Source organism: Tetrahymena thermophila (genome assembly GCF_000189635.1).
Source record: "Tetrahymena thermophila SB210 genomic scaffold scf_8254688, whole genome shotgun sequence".
NCBI lineage: Eukaryota > Ciliophora > Oligohymenophorea > Hymenostomatida > Tetrahymenidae > Tetrahymena > Tetrahymena thermophila.
This window is the reverse complement of record NW_002476454.1, coordinates 454359-470763: the sequence shown is the minus strand read 5'-3', so window position 1 is coordinate 470763 and position 16405 is coordinate 454359. Positions and strand designations below refer to the sequence as shown.

General features: G+C 23.6%; 2 protein-coding genes across 2 annotated transcripts; both read right to left on the bottom strand. All coding sequences in view use genetic code 6, as the record gives it.

The window, feature by feature from the left end:
* Nucleotides 1-433: 433 nt before the first annotated feature.
* On the bottom strand, nt 434-10291 carry TTHERM_00295090 (Serine/Threonine kinase domain protein; the record flags this gene model as incomplete). Its single annotated transcript, XM_001013141.3, has 15 exons — nt 434-816; nt 866-991; nt 1051-1124; nt 1183-1835; nt 1887-2431; nt 2487-3591; nt 3643-3743; nt 3821-7702; nt 7761-8071; nt 8202-8676; nt 8741-8820; nt 8969-9164; nt 9317-9413; nt 9590-9932; nt 9996-10291. The coding sequence occupies 15 exons, from the start codon at nt 10289-10291 to the stop codon at nt 434-436; spliced, it is 8667 nt and encodes a 2888-aa protein (XP_001013141.2).
* A 968-nt stretch (nt 10292-11259) lies between these two features.
* Nucleotides 11260-15271, bottom strand: TTHERM_000295089 (kinase domain protein; the record flags this gene model as incomplete). The annotated part of the gene is made up of 6 exons (XM_012796898.1): nt 11260-11548; nt 11614-12867; nt 12923-13071; nt 13131-13411; nt 13473-15113; nt 15235-15271. The coding sequence occupies 6 exons, from the start codon at nt 15269-15271 to the stop codon at nt 11260-11262; spliced, it is 3651 nt and encodes a 1216-aa protein (XP_012652352.1).
* Nucleotides 15272-16405: the final 1134 nt, after the last annotated feature.

Genomic DNA, 16405 nt, shown 5'->3' with positions numbered 1-16405 from the left:
TATAGTATGTATTTTTGTGAATTTTTGAGTGTATATGGGTGGGTGAGGAAAGTTTAATTTAATCATTTATTTAGTAATTCGTTAGTTAGTTTTTAGTTATAATTTGAAGAAGATAAAATATTTGCAATATAAAATATTGTTTTTTTTTTTGCTTTTTTTCTTGAAAATGAAATAGATTGTATTTTAAAAAATGTTTTTTTCTAAAAATTTATTTTATTTATTTATTTATTTATTTGTTCGATTCTTTATGGTAATTAAATTTATATGTGCTATTATACTGTAAATCTAAATTGAAAATGCATTAAATGGATAGATAGATGAGTAGATGAATAATTGAAGTAGGTGTTGCTTGTAATCCAAGATTTAAAATAATGATTCTTTTATTCAATCAAAATTTATTATTATATAAGGTTGTTTGTTATATGCTTTTTTATCAGTTCATACAGAATTTATCAAGTAAGTTATTATCATTGAGAAGACATTAGCTCTCCTCTAATGTAGTGGCTAACTTTTGAAGTTTTTAAACTTTTACTTTAGCATTATTTTCTTTTTATATTTTCTCTATCTTTCTTTTTTCAGCCTCTTCTCTGTTCATTTCTCCAAGTAAATCTACTCTCCATAGATTAGGCATACCTGGTATATGAGTAGTTTATCTTCTACCAGAAGTATTTCTTTTTAGTATTATTTCTAACTTTTACTTTTCTTGTTCTTATTTTTTTACTTATTTTTCTGATTCAAGCTCTGCTTCTTATTGCTCTTACTCTAAATAAGAAAGAAGAGGAGCTTCTTACTTCTTTATTTTATCCCATTAAATTCCTTTTTTATAAGTTTAATTATAAATCTTAGATAATTAAATAAGTTTTACCTTAGAAGAATTTATGTTATTTTATTTCTTAAGATCCGTTAGCTCCAAGACGTTTCTTATAGTCATGATTAAGCAATTTCTTTATCAGATCTTAAGCTTCAGGAGTCATTTCATCTTCTCCATAGCCTTTTAATAAATAAAATTTTTTAAAAATAAATAAATATTTGAATATATTTTAATTTTACCAACATCTGGCCATTCTATATGACCCTTCTTTATGTTACTGAATATTTTTTCAACTGATTCATCATTGAATGGTCTATTTCAATTAAATTTAATTTAAAATACTTATATACTAAATTTTCAAATTAATTTACGGTATGCCTGCTATAAATTCATAAACCATGACTCCTAAACTCCACCAATCTATTGATTAGTTGTTTGTAGATTCCCCATTAATTACTTCTGGAGGTATATAATCAGGAGTACCAACAACTCTATTTTTTTTCATGATTCCACCAGGCCTAATACTATTTTATAGATCACAACCTGGATTTTGTTTTAGTTATACTATAAAATTTTCGTTTTTGAGACCTTCAATACCAAAATCTTATCTGAGTTATTCATACATTTTTTGCTTTTTTACTTCAGGATCAGTTTCATCAATAACTTTTTTATTCAATTTATTTGTCAAACCTACCTCTGACAATCCAAAATCTGCTAATTTAATATGTCCATTCTTATCTAGTAAGACATTTTCTGGTTTAAGATCTCTATGGATAATACCCTTTGAGTGTAGGTACTCTATAGCAAGTATTATTTCAGCAAGATAGAACTTTGCTATCGATTCATCCAAACGGCCATACCATCTGAGAATTTAACCGAAATCTCCTCCGCTCATATAATCAAGTACAAAACATAAATAATTATCATATTAAAATGAATAAAGTGCCTTAACAACATGATCACCAGTTAAAATTGCAAATACGTTAGTTTCTGCACGCAGGTTATCTTATTAGTTACGATCCATCTATATTTTTTTTATTAAAATTAATATTAAATGTTGATAAATTGAATTTACTTATTATGAACAATCTATAATTTTAAGAGCATATTCATCTTTTGTTGTTTTCTTATTAACTAACCAAACAGCCCCAAATGCACCTACTCCGAGAAGTCTTTTAAACTCAAAATCTTTAAGTCCAAGGTTCATGATATTCTATTGAGTGAATGTGATATCATCAGCATTGAAATGCTTTACATCGGAATCAGAGTAACATTTAACAATTGTAGGTAATCCGTCATCACTTGATTCTGATTAGCTTTACTATATATAATCTTTTTCTAATTCTTTCTACATTCTTATTTAATTATATTTTTCTATAGCTTATTCTAAAACATCATCAACCCTAAAGTTCTATTGCATTTTAGAATATTTGCTAGTAAGATTTAGACCAAGAGTTCCTTATTATTTGCTTCCATAAGATAAACCTGTTATTTATGTTGAATTGCTCAGATCAGGAATGCTTTACTTTGCTTTTTTTTACTTTTAAGTAACCTTATTTTTTTTCTACTTTTTTTCAATATCATAAATCGAATTTTGCTTCTTATTTTGATAGTCTCGTTCTTATTTTTATTAAATTTTTAAATAAAATTATTAGCCTTTTAAAAAAAATTTTACCAGAAGAATCAGAAAAGTAATCACTTGAAGAGGAAGAATCAAAAGAATTTAGTTAATTTTTTTATTTTTCTGTTTTCTTTTTCAACATTTGCTTGGCCATATTTCTATTTATAAGAGGTTTTTAAGAGTGAATGTCATGGAGAAGAGGCATGACTTAATATCTACATGGAGATTTAAGGTAGTTGCTAGGGATACGAGGGTTTTTGTATGAGCTAATAAGTTTATTGTGTTAGTCATACCTAATCAATGCAGAACCAGGTTAATTTTAGAAAATTTTCTTCTTATTTGGTGAAGGATTTTGTTTTATTCTGTTAGGGGAACCTTCGTCATCAGCTTCTATTTATTTTAACTTTGTAATTTCTTTATTATTAATAACTGTGTTAAAGTTTTGATTCAAATCATTGTTTTAATTTTCATAGTCTTATTAAATTTCATCAAAATAGTTAATATTTTTTCTATCAGTTTACACAGTTAGATAATTCATACCTTAAACAAAGCGAGATTTCTAAGTTTAATTACCATTATAAGAATTTTATAATTCTGGGCTAATATTGTCCTCAGAATCATTTATTGAATAAGATCCAGACTTATAATCTTAATTAGTATTTTAAAGTAAATTTTAATAAAATTGTGTTTTTTTATATGTAGATTCTTTATTGTTTAAAGTACTTTCGTTATTTGGAGGGATGCTTTCAAATGTATTTTCAGAAGCAATTTAAGTTGATAAATCACTATTTAAGTTATCCCTATTGTTAGCAAAATTAACTCTTTTAATTTATTTTGAAGAATTTTGTTAAGGAATTTTAGTATTTTAAAAGGAATTTTAAGGAATATTTAAAGAGTTGTATTCATATTATTTCATTTAAGGAGCATCTTTACTTAAATTGCTATTTTATTCTTAGTTAATCTGATAAGCATATTGATTGAATTCTCCACTTGTTTATTAATCAGTGTTTAAACTATTGCTATTTTATCCTCTAAACTAAAACTTTATTTCGTTCAATAAAGATGATCTCCTTTTCTTAGCTTCTTTAGCCTATTAAGTTAGCATTTTTTAATCACTATCTTTAAGCTTATAAATTTTTCTTTAAAGCACTATTCTTTCCTTTTTTTATTTAAGAAGAATTAAAATTTTTTTAAAAAATTTACAAATTACATTTAATTAGTTTATCATTTTTTTAACTATCGACACTGCTTCTGTTTCGCTAATAATTTCTGGAAGAGAGTACTTTAAACTAGTTTAAGTTTTTATATCATCTATTTATTTAATTATATATTTGTTTTTTAGTAAAATAAAATTAAAAATAATGTTTAAAAAAATTAAAATTATTTACTGTTTAATTCTAAAAGTTCAACTCTCTTTGATATTTTTTCTCCATATTAAATTATATAATTTAAGGCAGAATTAATGTTTTTAAGAAGCTTTGAAGAAACTCCTACAAATATTTAGACATTTTTATTGCTTCCATGATTCTATGAACTTTCATTATCTTCTTAGGGCTATTTTATGTCTAAACTAGATATGTTATCTAAATCATTAGGAAGCATAGTTTATGCACGCTTTATTTACCCAAACTTACTTGTCTTTTAAGCAGGTGTAGTGGTAGAAGAATAAGGATATTATTATTAACTATTTTAGCTAGATCCTTAAGAATTTCGAATGTCTCCTTTAGATGATTGGAAAGATCCTCTTTTTTAACGAATTAAAATGTCTTCTTCTGTTTGAGAAAGCATCAAATCGTTGAGTTTTGAAATACTAAATTAGCTGGCGTTATTTATAAATTAATTCTAATTACTATTGCTTCTGCTGCGTTCTTAATTAGATTTATCTATAGATCCTCTTCTAGATACTAAAAGAGAAGACTAAACAGTTTTCATTTCTTCTTCTAAGTGTTGAAGTCTATTATGAATTGGTATTAATGCTTCCAAACTTTTCAGTGCTTTGCTTTCTTCTTCCAAAATACGTTATACAACATCATAACTCTCTTTACTTGTGCTGCTTAGTTAATCTAATTAATCTAGTTAGCTCTTATTTGAAGATCTTTTTAAGATTTTTTAATTTAAAGAAAACTAATTATCTCCTTCCGATTACTTTTTTTTTTTAGAAGAACTTGGAGACTAATTTGAAGATTAAAGCATTGATGAAGCATCTGAGTACTTTATTGATTATAGACTAGAGGTTTTTGAAGATGATGTAGGAGATGCTAGAATAACTTCATCAGGTGAATAATTTTATTTAACTTGGTTATTACTCTAACTTTCTTATTACTGAACTTTAGATATGCTCCCTTTATTTGATGGTGGCTAACCAAATGACTACTGCTTCTATCTTATTCCACTATTATTCATTTATCGAGATTGATTTTGCTAATCGCTACACATTGATTTTCTGTATGAACCCATGGCATACTGAGTTGGGAATATGCATGATCCTTCTTCGTTATCCTCTTCCTAAACTTACTTAGAGTATAATAAATTTAATTTTTCTTCTAATTTTTATTTTTTTATCTCATCTAAGAAAATGTCTCCTCGAATATTTTCAAATTTAGGATGCTATTCTGTAGTAGCTTCTTAACTTTCCACTAAATTTAACAAATCAACATCAAATTATTTATCTCTTTCATCTAATATTTTTGTCTAAGAGTTGGCATCAAAATTTTAAATTTGTTATTTCAGATTGGTATAATCAAATTATTATTGTTATTTGTAAAGATTCAAAAGAACTTATTACTAATTTAAATACTTCATTTCATTTACTTGAGCTAATTCCTTACTATTTAATAGAATATCAGAATCATCTATTATGTCTGGCTTCAAGTTATGAAATAAGAAAGGACTTGCGAGCTAATCTTAGCCACCTGATATAGACATATTGCTATTACTAGTATTGATAGGATTGTTATTTATATTAGCATTAATTTATCCGTTTGAATAAGTTTAAGAACCTGAACTCTATTGAATCAATGCTGGCAAAACATTGTTATTTTAAGAAGAAGTTAAGCTTATTTGCTTAGGAGTTGCTCTATTTTGGTTAAAAATAAAAAAATGAGGCCCATTATCTTTTGGAGGAGTAGTCAATTCTTCACTCTTAAGAATAGCGTTTAGAGGAGAATAATTAGGTCTTCCAATCAACAAAGATCCATTTAGAGGAGATTTTGATACCAGCCTATTTTAAAAAAAACCTCCTGTTTATTATTATTGTTGCTGCTATTAAAAATCACTTTAAGACTCCTGAATCTTGAGTTTTATACCAAATAATTAATCTTCACTTGTGCTTAAATTATTTTAAATTAATACTGGAACTTGATAGTTTTATGGAGATATATTCAGCTATTAATCATCACTATTAATGAAAACAACTTGACCAACTTAATTTGTAGGAGTGAAGTTTGTATTGCTTGTTGTGGTATGGCCTATACCAAAAAAATCTGATTTAAAATTGACAGATCCACCTTGAGCTGATTTATTGCTTTAAGGTTGAACATTTGCTATATTGTTAGAAATCAAATCAAGATTTTTTTCTGAATATGTATCATAAAGCCCCTCTATTAAATCAGATATTTTTCTTTAAATTTTTTTAGGAGGAGGTAATAACTCTTTGTTTGATTTATTTTTTGAGTCTGAAGTATTTTTATCAATGCTTAGCTTATTGCGTTGAGTAATATTCTGTGAATCTTGATTGTTAATATCTTGTTCTTAGACTTCTTATTCTTCTTACATTAAGCTACTACCTGATTATTTCCCCTTTTTTTAACATTTTTCATTTGCTCTATTAGCACTATCTGTGATTCTTTTTTTAAGATTAGGAGATTTTTCAAAAGGATCTTCTGATATTATATCTAGCTCATTTGAGATACGTATTGGTTCAATCTAAGTTGAACTTTATTTCTTTTTTATTATTTCCTGAGAAAAACTTTCTACATTCATAGAGTCTGGAGCCAGTTTTTCATTTTTTAGGCTTTTTGGAGATTGTGTAACACTATCTCTGAGTTTTTTTATTGAATTTAAATTTACTTCATTAACTTAATTTCTATTCTCATTAGTATCATTAGATAGACTATCCTCTTCATGGATCTTAATATGTTATATATTTTAATAATCATCTGCACTTTCAGAAGAACTATTTATCTATCTTGAATCTCCTCCTATAATATTATCTAAATGAAGAATATTTACAGAGTTTTAATTGCTATTAAAGTTCTTAGTTTAACTGTTATAAGTCATACTATTCTATCTTGATTCAAATCTGCTATCTACCTCTAATATTGTGGTAAATTTTGAGTCTTCTTTTATCGCCTCATCTATCCTTGGTAAGCCATTTTCATTATAGTCCTTTATAATAGTATTTGAAGTTGGTATTTAAACAGTTTCAACATATTTATTTGAATTTTAATAATTTATTTTATCATCGTTCTATTCTTGACCATTTACAAATTAACTGCTTTAGTTTTGAATATATTTTAAACTACAATCGTCAGAAGAACCAGTATTTATTTAGATTTAAATAGTCTTATTACTATTTTTATTCGAGCCATTACTACTCTAAACTCCCAATAATCCTTAGCTATTTAATTAATTTAATAAATTATTAGGATTGACAGAAGTGCTACTTTATAGGTTTTGTACTTTATTTTAAATAAGATTAATTTGATAATTGCTTTCTACTTTTTCAATGCTTAGTCCTTAAATACCAGTACTATTGCTATTTTATGTATTTTATGGGTTAATCCCAACAGATGATTAAAATTTAGAACTCAAAACGTTTGATTCTTCAATAACTTCAGGTAGTTGTAAATATTTCATTTCAAAAATATTTTTTTTTTTTGTATCTATTTTCTCGATTTCATTTTGCTATTTCCTTTTTTGAATGACTTAACTGATTTAAAAATCAGCATCATCTTCATCTACATCAAAATTTTAGAATTGATTATCAATTAAGCTTCTTGGGGTCCTATTGTCATTATTTTTATTCATTAAATTGATATTATTTAAGTGTTCATCAAATCTCCGTTCTAAGTCTTCATAGCTATGGTCTTTATATTTAAATTTCTTTGACTATTCTTCTTCAGAAGAGTCAAAATCATTGCTTTTTTTTGTTTATTAAAAACATCTATCGCTATTATGTATACATTCCTTATCCTATAAACGAGGATATTTTTTACTTTAAAAACTAGCTTATCTTTCTCTTTGGTTTTCAATTAGAGCAGCACTTTTTCCTTAAATTTATTACATAAAAAACTTACTAATTTCTTTTAAATTTGATAATTAAATTACCTTATTAAAAAGAATATATGCCTACATCTTTAAGAGAATTAATAGTTATTAAATTATTTGTATTAGTAAGAGAAGGTGAGTCTAATGAATAGTTAATACTTTCTTCTGACTGAATTTTATTTTTGAAATTTAGCATCTATTCAGAATTTAATGAACTGCAGCGCTTATATTTTTTAGAATTTACAAGTGATTAAAAATTTTTTGGAATTTATCCAGTGTTTTTTTTAGTATTATCACTTGATTTTCCATCATCACTTGTTTCTTATTGATATTTTCTAATGTGAAAAATTCCTGTTCCTCTTCTTTTATTTCTATTAAATTTTAATAAATTACTGTTAAAACCACAGGTTTGAGTTAATTTAACCCTAAGGAATAAGCTAAATAAGTAAGGAATAGGAAAATAAATAAATAAAGAAAGAAAGAAAGAAAACAGTAAATTACTTTTATAAATATTTTTAGGTATTATATTTTTATTAAACCTTATAAGCCTCTTCACTTATTTATTTTAAATTAATATCTAATTCTATGATTTGTTTTCTTATTTCTGCCATTTTTTAGCAATTTTCAGTATGTTCATTAATAATATGAACATCAAATGCTTTATCACAAATTCTACAAGTAATCATCTCAGATTCGTTTATTTATATTTCTTATAACTTTTAAGTGTAATCTTAAATCCACATGACAATTCTTTTTTTAAAAAATTGTCTTAGTATTTTCTTTTCTTTTAATAAAATATCCTATTTTATGAAACCATCAAACACAAATTCATCTATTTTCATTAGATTATCTGTATATTCTGGATTTTATCTAATTTATTTTCTTTTGTTTATTAATTTATTTGCTTCTAACGTACCTACTTTTTTTTCTACTTGTTTAATCTCAATCGTATCTTCTTCTGAAAATTCTTCTCTTGCTTTTATATGAAATTGAAAAATATTTAGTTTTTTTTTTTAAATTATAAAATTAATTTTAATTACTGATCAAGACATACATCTGATAAAAGTATATCAGTTTAGCAATTGAGAATCGTAAGAGATTTATTATATCTATTAAGAACCTATTCAATATTTGAAAATAATTTGATGAAAAGCTGTGCTAATAAAAAGAGAGCTTTAAAGTAGAATAATTAAAAATAGTTCTACTAATTTCAATCAACCAAGATAGAAAATAAAAAGTTTTTTATTTTTGTAATAAAATGTATTTACTCAACTTGCTTCACAGCTAAATCTTAAAAAGATGATTTATCAAAAGAGTATTTGCTACTATTAATTCTATTTCTTATTGTATTATCTATTTCTGTATGTGATTTCATAAGATTAGTATTTAATTTACTAGTGCTTAACTCTGTTGCAGGTTTTTCCATTATTTCTTGCATTATTTAATTCTCAATCTAAAATAAATCTGTTTATTAATTTTAAAATAATTTTTATCCTAATTCTTTTCTTAAACTAAAAAAATATATATTTCAACAAAAAGAAACATCAGCTTTTAGCTTCTATAAATTCCATTTACAAATTCTTAAAATTTATTTAAAATAAAACAAATGCAAAAACCTTCTGCCATTTGACTCTAAGTATAATTCAGAATTTTAGTGTGTGGAGTATGATAGTAATTCATACAAATATTCAAGAGATCTTCCAACATTAAACGCTTTTATTTTCAAATAAATATTTTAATTGCAGGTAGTTTAAAATCGAAAGTCAAATTAAATAAAGGGAATTATTAAGTATTTTAGCATGCTTTATTGCATTTATTTGCTAATATTGCGCTACAAATATTTAAGATCATCTATATTTTGGATTAACAATTAAATAATTAAATATTACTATGGTCTGTTAGCTCTTCTTTGCTATATATTGCCTATAGATCAAAGGTATTAGATTTTTAATATTCTCTTTTGACTGCTAGCACAGATCTTTAAACATTCTACCAAAATTTAATGAATCTTAAGTAGTAAAAAAATCCCTTTAAAGATCATCACTTAAACTATACGATCTTAATCTTGCCTTTTTAATTATACTATTTTAAAACCTAATTTTTTTTATTGAACTAGTTTCAGTATCTTAGTCTCCTTCAATATTGACTAATGATGGTGCAGACATCTTAATATAACTATCTTCCTATATATCTGTTATTTCCTGCAAATAATCAAATTGAGAGCAATTTTACCTGTTAAAATAATTTATTAATATTTTAAACTTTAACTATTTAGTTATTAATAAAGCTTACTACTTTTAGTATTTTAAATGATCTGTGCCAAAATGAGTTAAGGATAACCTATTCATACTCCTGGAGTCAAATGCAGTTTAACTCTACTATGGAATTATGATGCTACTTCTCCCACTTCTTAAATTATTTGTACTATCAAACCAGAATATTCTTTTATCCATTTAATTAATACAGCTCTTTTTTTTTTCATCATGATCCCAAATAATTGAATCATTTTTTGTGCCATAATACCTATGATAGGAACATCCGCATATTGGTAAAACTGAATCGTCTTCAATGCGAATAAATTTAAAATGCATAGCACTTTTTAAAACTAAACCTTGCTAATATAATGCTTTTCAATTTACTCAGATTTTGTAATTTAGTTTTTTAAATTCTAAGGTTTTAACCTTTACTCTCTAAGCTTTTATATGAGCACTTTATATTATTCTGATTTCTTTTTATTTCTTTAAGTTTTATTTGAATGCTTTTTAATTTAATATATTGAAAATTTCAAGCATCTGTTTATCTGAAATAGATAATCCAATTACAATTTCATTTATTTATTTATTCACTTAATCGAATTAAGTTAAAATCAAAAAAGCTAAAGACTTTAAATATTTCCTATCCATTTGCTTTTTTCTTCAAAACTATAGATTTTGTTTCTAACTCTTTACTATTACAATGCTGTTTATATTAAAACCATTCTCTTTGATAATAAAAAACACATTCTTACTGTTTTTTTTGCTAAATTTAATTAAAAAAATGTTAAGTTATACCAACTCTATTATAGAAATTTTAAAAAATCTAAATATAAAAAAAAACCAAAATAAACTAATATCCATCTATCTTTATAGAGCTTATTCAAAATGTAATGAAAATGAAATAAAAATTTTATTAAAATATTTAATCTTTTAATTTTTTTATTATGAAAACCATCTTAAAACCCACTTAAATGAGATAACTTCTTATAAGTAAATTGATTTTTTTCATAATAATACTTATTTGTATTAATAATTAAAATTAATTAAATTCAATGATAAATCGTTTTCACTGTTATTTAATTTAAAGTATTGTAAAATCTAAATAGATTATTTTATAAATTTGATAGAAAACTTAAGAAAAAATTTTTAGTAATTTTATGAAAATTAACTTTAAATTAATTAAATGAATGAATAAAGAGTATATACAAAATTAACATCTCAATAAATGCATGGGTTAATTATATTTATTTAAAAATATTATTTTTATTTATTTAATTCATTATAAAAACTTAATAACTAACTTATCATAAATAATTAGCAAAAGGTTGTAGTTATTATTATTGTTAGTATATCTGTTATTGCTATTATTATTACATATTTATTTTCTGTTTTTAGTTTTGCATCATTTAAAACATTTAAATTTATTAAGAAGAAAATTAAGGTTTTTGATAAGACATGCTCATAGTTCTGCCTCCCTATTGGTTTCTGTTATGATAAATTTACTATTTCTTTAGTTAACTTTTTAAATTTTGCTAGTTTTATTAGCTGATTATATTGTTTGCCATTTTCAAATTTTAATTTTATTTATTCATTCTATTTTTATTTTAATAAAAAAAATTTAAAAATATTTTCATATTTGTATAAAATTAATTTATTACTCATAGGTCGGATGATATTGCAGTTTCATCATTTAATATACATGATCTTCATCTAGGCTTCCAACTCCTTTTTTATATGAGCAACTTGTTGCTGCTAGTTAGCCTATTCCTTTTGTATTCTAATCTATATGATCACGATGAGTACTGTATTTAAAATTACTATTATCGTAAGTATTAAATATTTTGTTGCTTTGATAATCATAATATTAATTCTACCCATCTTAACCTAAATCAAGATCAGATTGTATTGGAAGAGTTAAAGCTTCTAATTATCCTTTGTTTTAATTTTCTATATTTATAGCCGAATTATCTTCATTAATTTAATTATCAGTGTCTAAATTAAAATTATCACTAAGATCCATATCTTCTCCATCTTATTCATAGTCGTCCTCTTACATTACATTACTAGCTTATTGTTTGTATCCAAGTTAATTATTTGAAGTTAATTATTGATTTGTCTCAAAGAGATGTATACAATTATTTTAATATTTTTATTGATGCATAGAGTTCACTCTTGCTCCGCCTGTTTATGCAGGAATACCTGACTAAATGTGGATGCTTGGTGAAGGTTAATTTAAATTTATTATATCTGTAGTATTATCAGTGAGATCATCCCTCACTATCATATTATGATTATCTTAGTAAATATCAGGACCTGATACATCTAAATTTTAATTACTATCATCTAGATTAAAATCTTTACATTCAAGTTCATCAAACTCATTTTATTGTATATTATGTAAACCACCTCCGAATGCAGGACCATTAAATCTTTCTGCTATTAAAGGTAATTCTTAGATATTTTATTATAAATTAATTTAGTTTGAAAAATTTTAAGGTTAACCCTAATTAACATAAATAGGATCTACCATCTTTAAATCTTAGTCAACTATTCTACTAATTGCTGTTTATTCACCATCATATACTTATTACTAATTAACTACTAAGCTACTTAGAGAAGGAGGATCATTGCTATTAGAATATAATTATGGCACACTATTTTAGTATTATTTCCCATTTATGTAATTGTTATGAGGGTCATTCAAAATTTTGTAAGAATTTTAGTAAGGTCTTTAGTATTATTATGAAATCGCTTAATTGTTGATTCCAAACTTTTAATTATTTTAGAGAGACCTATTTTCTTGAATATTATACTATTGCAAGAAAGATTTTTTTTAAGTTTAGTTTTTTTATTAAGTAATATTATTATCTGCCTTGTTTAACAAATTACTGTTTTCCAAGTTGTTGCTTCTCCTAATTTTTTTTTAAAAAAATATTTTTTAAATCATTATTTAAAATAAAAATTTACGCTAATAAAGCTTTTTTCAAAGTAAATTTAGTGTTTTCGTGCTCAATTTTTTCTTTTGCATATTATTCCTTAGTGTGGTGTAGTTTATAATTTGTGGATAAAAGTAGAGTTTTAGTTTCACTGTTTTCTTTGGCCAGTTATTAAATTTTCTAATTTATTAATAAATAAATATACATTTGAGCTCATGAATAATATATTAATAATTTACTTTTTTATATTCACTATCTTTGTTTTTTAATTTGCTTAAATCATTGATCAAAATTTTTCTACTTGTTTCAGTTTCCTTTAGTTTTTCCTCTAATTGCTCAAGTTATTACTTTAATCTTTAATTTTCTTTGAATAACTCTAAATTAGTATTTGATTATTATGAAATTTTAACTGACTTTTCACCTTCTTAGAGAGCGCTATTAAAATAATCTATATAAATATTAAGAGAGTTCAAAAAATCACTATTTTAAGCCTCTTCTTTTCCTTGATTGTTTTCATTATCTAAATAATATTATAAAGAAGCAAATAAATAAAACTATTAAATTATCAATAATTAACTTACATGGTAATTGCTCTTCAAACTATTTTTAGAAACTCATTGTTGAGTTCATATTTGAGTTGTTCATCACATTATTAGAATTGTAGTTTATCATGATATTTGATTAATTATTTATACTTGATACATTATGAGATAGATTTTGTATGTTAGAAATATTACTTATGTTAAATTAACTAGAGTCAAGATTGTTGAATTATGCAGTTGGGCTAATATTGCCAAGTGAATTATTTAATATGGTTGATGACTAAGAGTTGAATAATGAAGACTCCTTTTTTTAGTGGTTTTGAGTTTAGCTTTATTGAGATTAGTGCTGATGTATCTATGTATGAGATTATCTTTTACTTGTAATAGGGTTATCTCTATTAATTGATGAGAGATGATGATTTTAATGTTAATTTGAGCTAGAATTATTAATCAATTACTGCTCATTTGAGTGTGAAGGAGAAGTATTAAAATGATTAGAATGAAAAATTTGCTAAGATTAGGCTGGCTATGTGAGTACTTGACTTGTATTGTTCGAATTTTTTAAGTCTGATTAATTACTTAAAACGCTGATATTTTATATTTTTTCTTAGTGAGTGTTATTATTTCTTTATGTTTATGCTACTTATATTTAATGAGATGGTTAACTATTGGAGCTCAAAGTCCCTTAGTAGCTGTTATTTCTAAAAAATTAATCAAATAGTTTTGGTTATGAATTTCCTAAAGTTTTTCTTTGAGTAAGTTTATCATCTTAATTGGTTTATTACTCATTTACCTATTAAGAGTTATTTTCTATTTATATAGATTCGTCTTCCTATTACTTTTCAGCAACATTTTTTGCCTAAGAGTTTACTGATGAATTTTAATTTAATCTCACAGTATCATTACTATTTTATTGCTGATATTATTAACTTTATGAGCTTTTGAGTTATTGCTTAGTCTTTTATTACTTCATAATCAGTTCTTGTTATTATTACATTTATTACATTTAATGAAAATTTTTCATAAATGGTGGGATTGGTGTTTTACCTATTACATTCTTTTACTTTAATTTTGTAGGATCTTCAACATGCTTCTTTTGCTTAATCATTTAATCAATATAGTCTTAATTGCTTTAATAAGCAGCATCGCTTGGTTAACTTTTTTTTTCTTAATTCTAAATTTATTGTTATAACTACTGTGACTGATTTTAAGCTTAGAAGGAATTTTAATTATCTTGTTTGGAATCATTTTATATTACATTTAATTCAGGTTTAAGTTAAATATTTTAATTTTAGTTGTCATATTATTATGTTGAGTTCTATTTATATTAAAATTCTTGTATATTTTTCTAATTTAATTAGAAAGACTATTATTGTTATTATTTCAGAGATTATACAGGCTATTATTAGTTTTAATTTCCTTGCCCTGCAGAGGCTTAATTATGAATACCTTTATTATTACCAATCTAATTTTATTGAGGCTCTTATTGGCTATTTACTATTTAGCCATTTTAATTATAATTTATTTAATTTGTTTTTTTTTCCTACAAGAAGTTAGTATTATCTACTTATTATACTCTTATTTATGAACTAGCTTGTTAAGTATCTTAATTGCGATACAAATTTCCTAAATCTTTATCAATATCCACATTTGAATTGTTTCTTTTTTGGTTTCTCAATTCTAAATATTTTAATAAAGTAAAAAGTGAAGCCTCTATATGGTAATTAAATTATAATGTAATCGTTAATTGTTTAATTACAAACGATTTAATATAATTATTTTTTTAATATGAAAATTTTACTTGCATAGTTAAGAGAAGTACTTTTAGGAGTTGCCATTTTTAATACAGAAATCGGAATGATTTTAATTAAGGTGGTTGCTTATCCTATTCTGCTTTTTATATCGCTTACTTTATTTTTTACTGGTAGATCTCCAAATATTCTTTCAAATTAGTATTAAAAATTGATCGATAAATCAAAGAATACTTTTGAGTTTAGTTTATTAATTTTTCAATCTTCTTTTCTTAGTTTTTCTTTATTTAAAAGCATATATTCGTTGATAATATCACAAATTATCCATCCAAACATATACTATTTAATTATTATCTGATTCATCTATTTATTTAATTTTATAGTAAAAAAACTAAAATACCAACGAACTATTTTCTCATAGTTTCTAAGTTAATCAAAAAAATAATCTTTAAACTATTTTACTATATAATTAATTTAACATTTTATTTCTATTTTAATTAAAAATTTTAGAAATAAAATTTGTAAAAAAATAAAATAAAGAAAAAAGTTTGATTTTTAAAAGTTTTTTATATATTTTTAAAATTATTCAAGCTTAATATCTTATTTTGTAATAGATCATTAAGATTTTTAGATAATTAAACAATAGAAAATATTTGAAATAGAATAAAATTCAAGTAAATATAAAAAGCAAGTCCAAAAAAATTAAAAATTATTTAAAAGGTGAATTTTTTAAATTAATTTATAAAATAAAAAAATGAATTTATTTTTTTAGAGTAACATTTTGATTATATCAGCTAAAAAAGAAATTAATATGAATTAAAAATTGATATAAAAAAGTGAGTCTTAATCAAACATAATTTATTTTTAGAATATTTTTTTTAAATTCCATAATACAAATTTATTTTTTTATTAAACTTTTTTTGAAAAATGAATTTTACTTATTAGCTGATAAATAAATTGGTAAAATCAAAGAAAAATTACCAAATTAAAAATTACTTTAAAATATTTTGAAATAACTCAATAATAAATGCGAATATAAATTTTATAATAAAAATACTTATTTTTGAAAATTATTTTTATAAAAATATATTATTATTATAAATGGTTTATTTACCATGAAATTAATTTATTGATACAAGCTAAATATTAGTTTAAAAAATGAATTCAAATAAAGATAAAAATTTATTTTAAAATATTTTTTTAAATTGTTCAAATAATAAA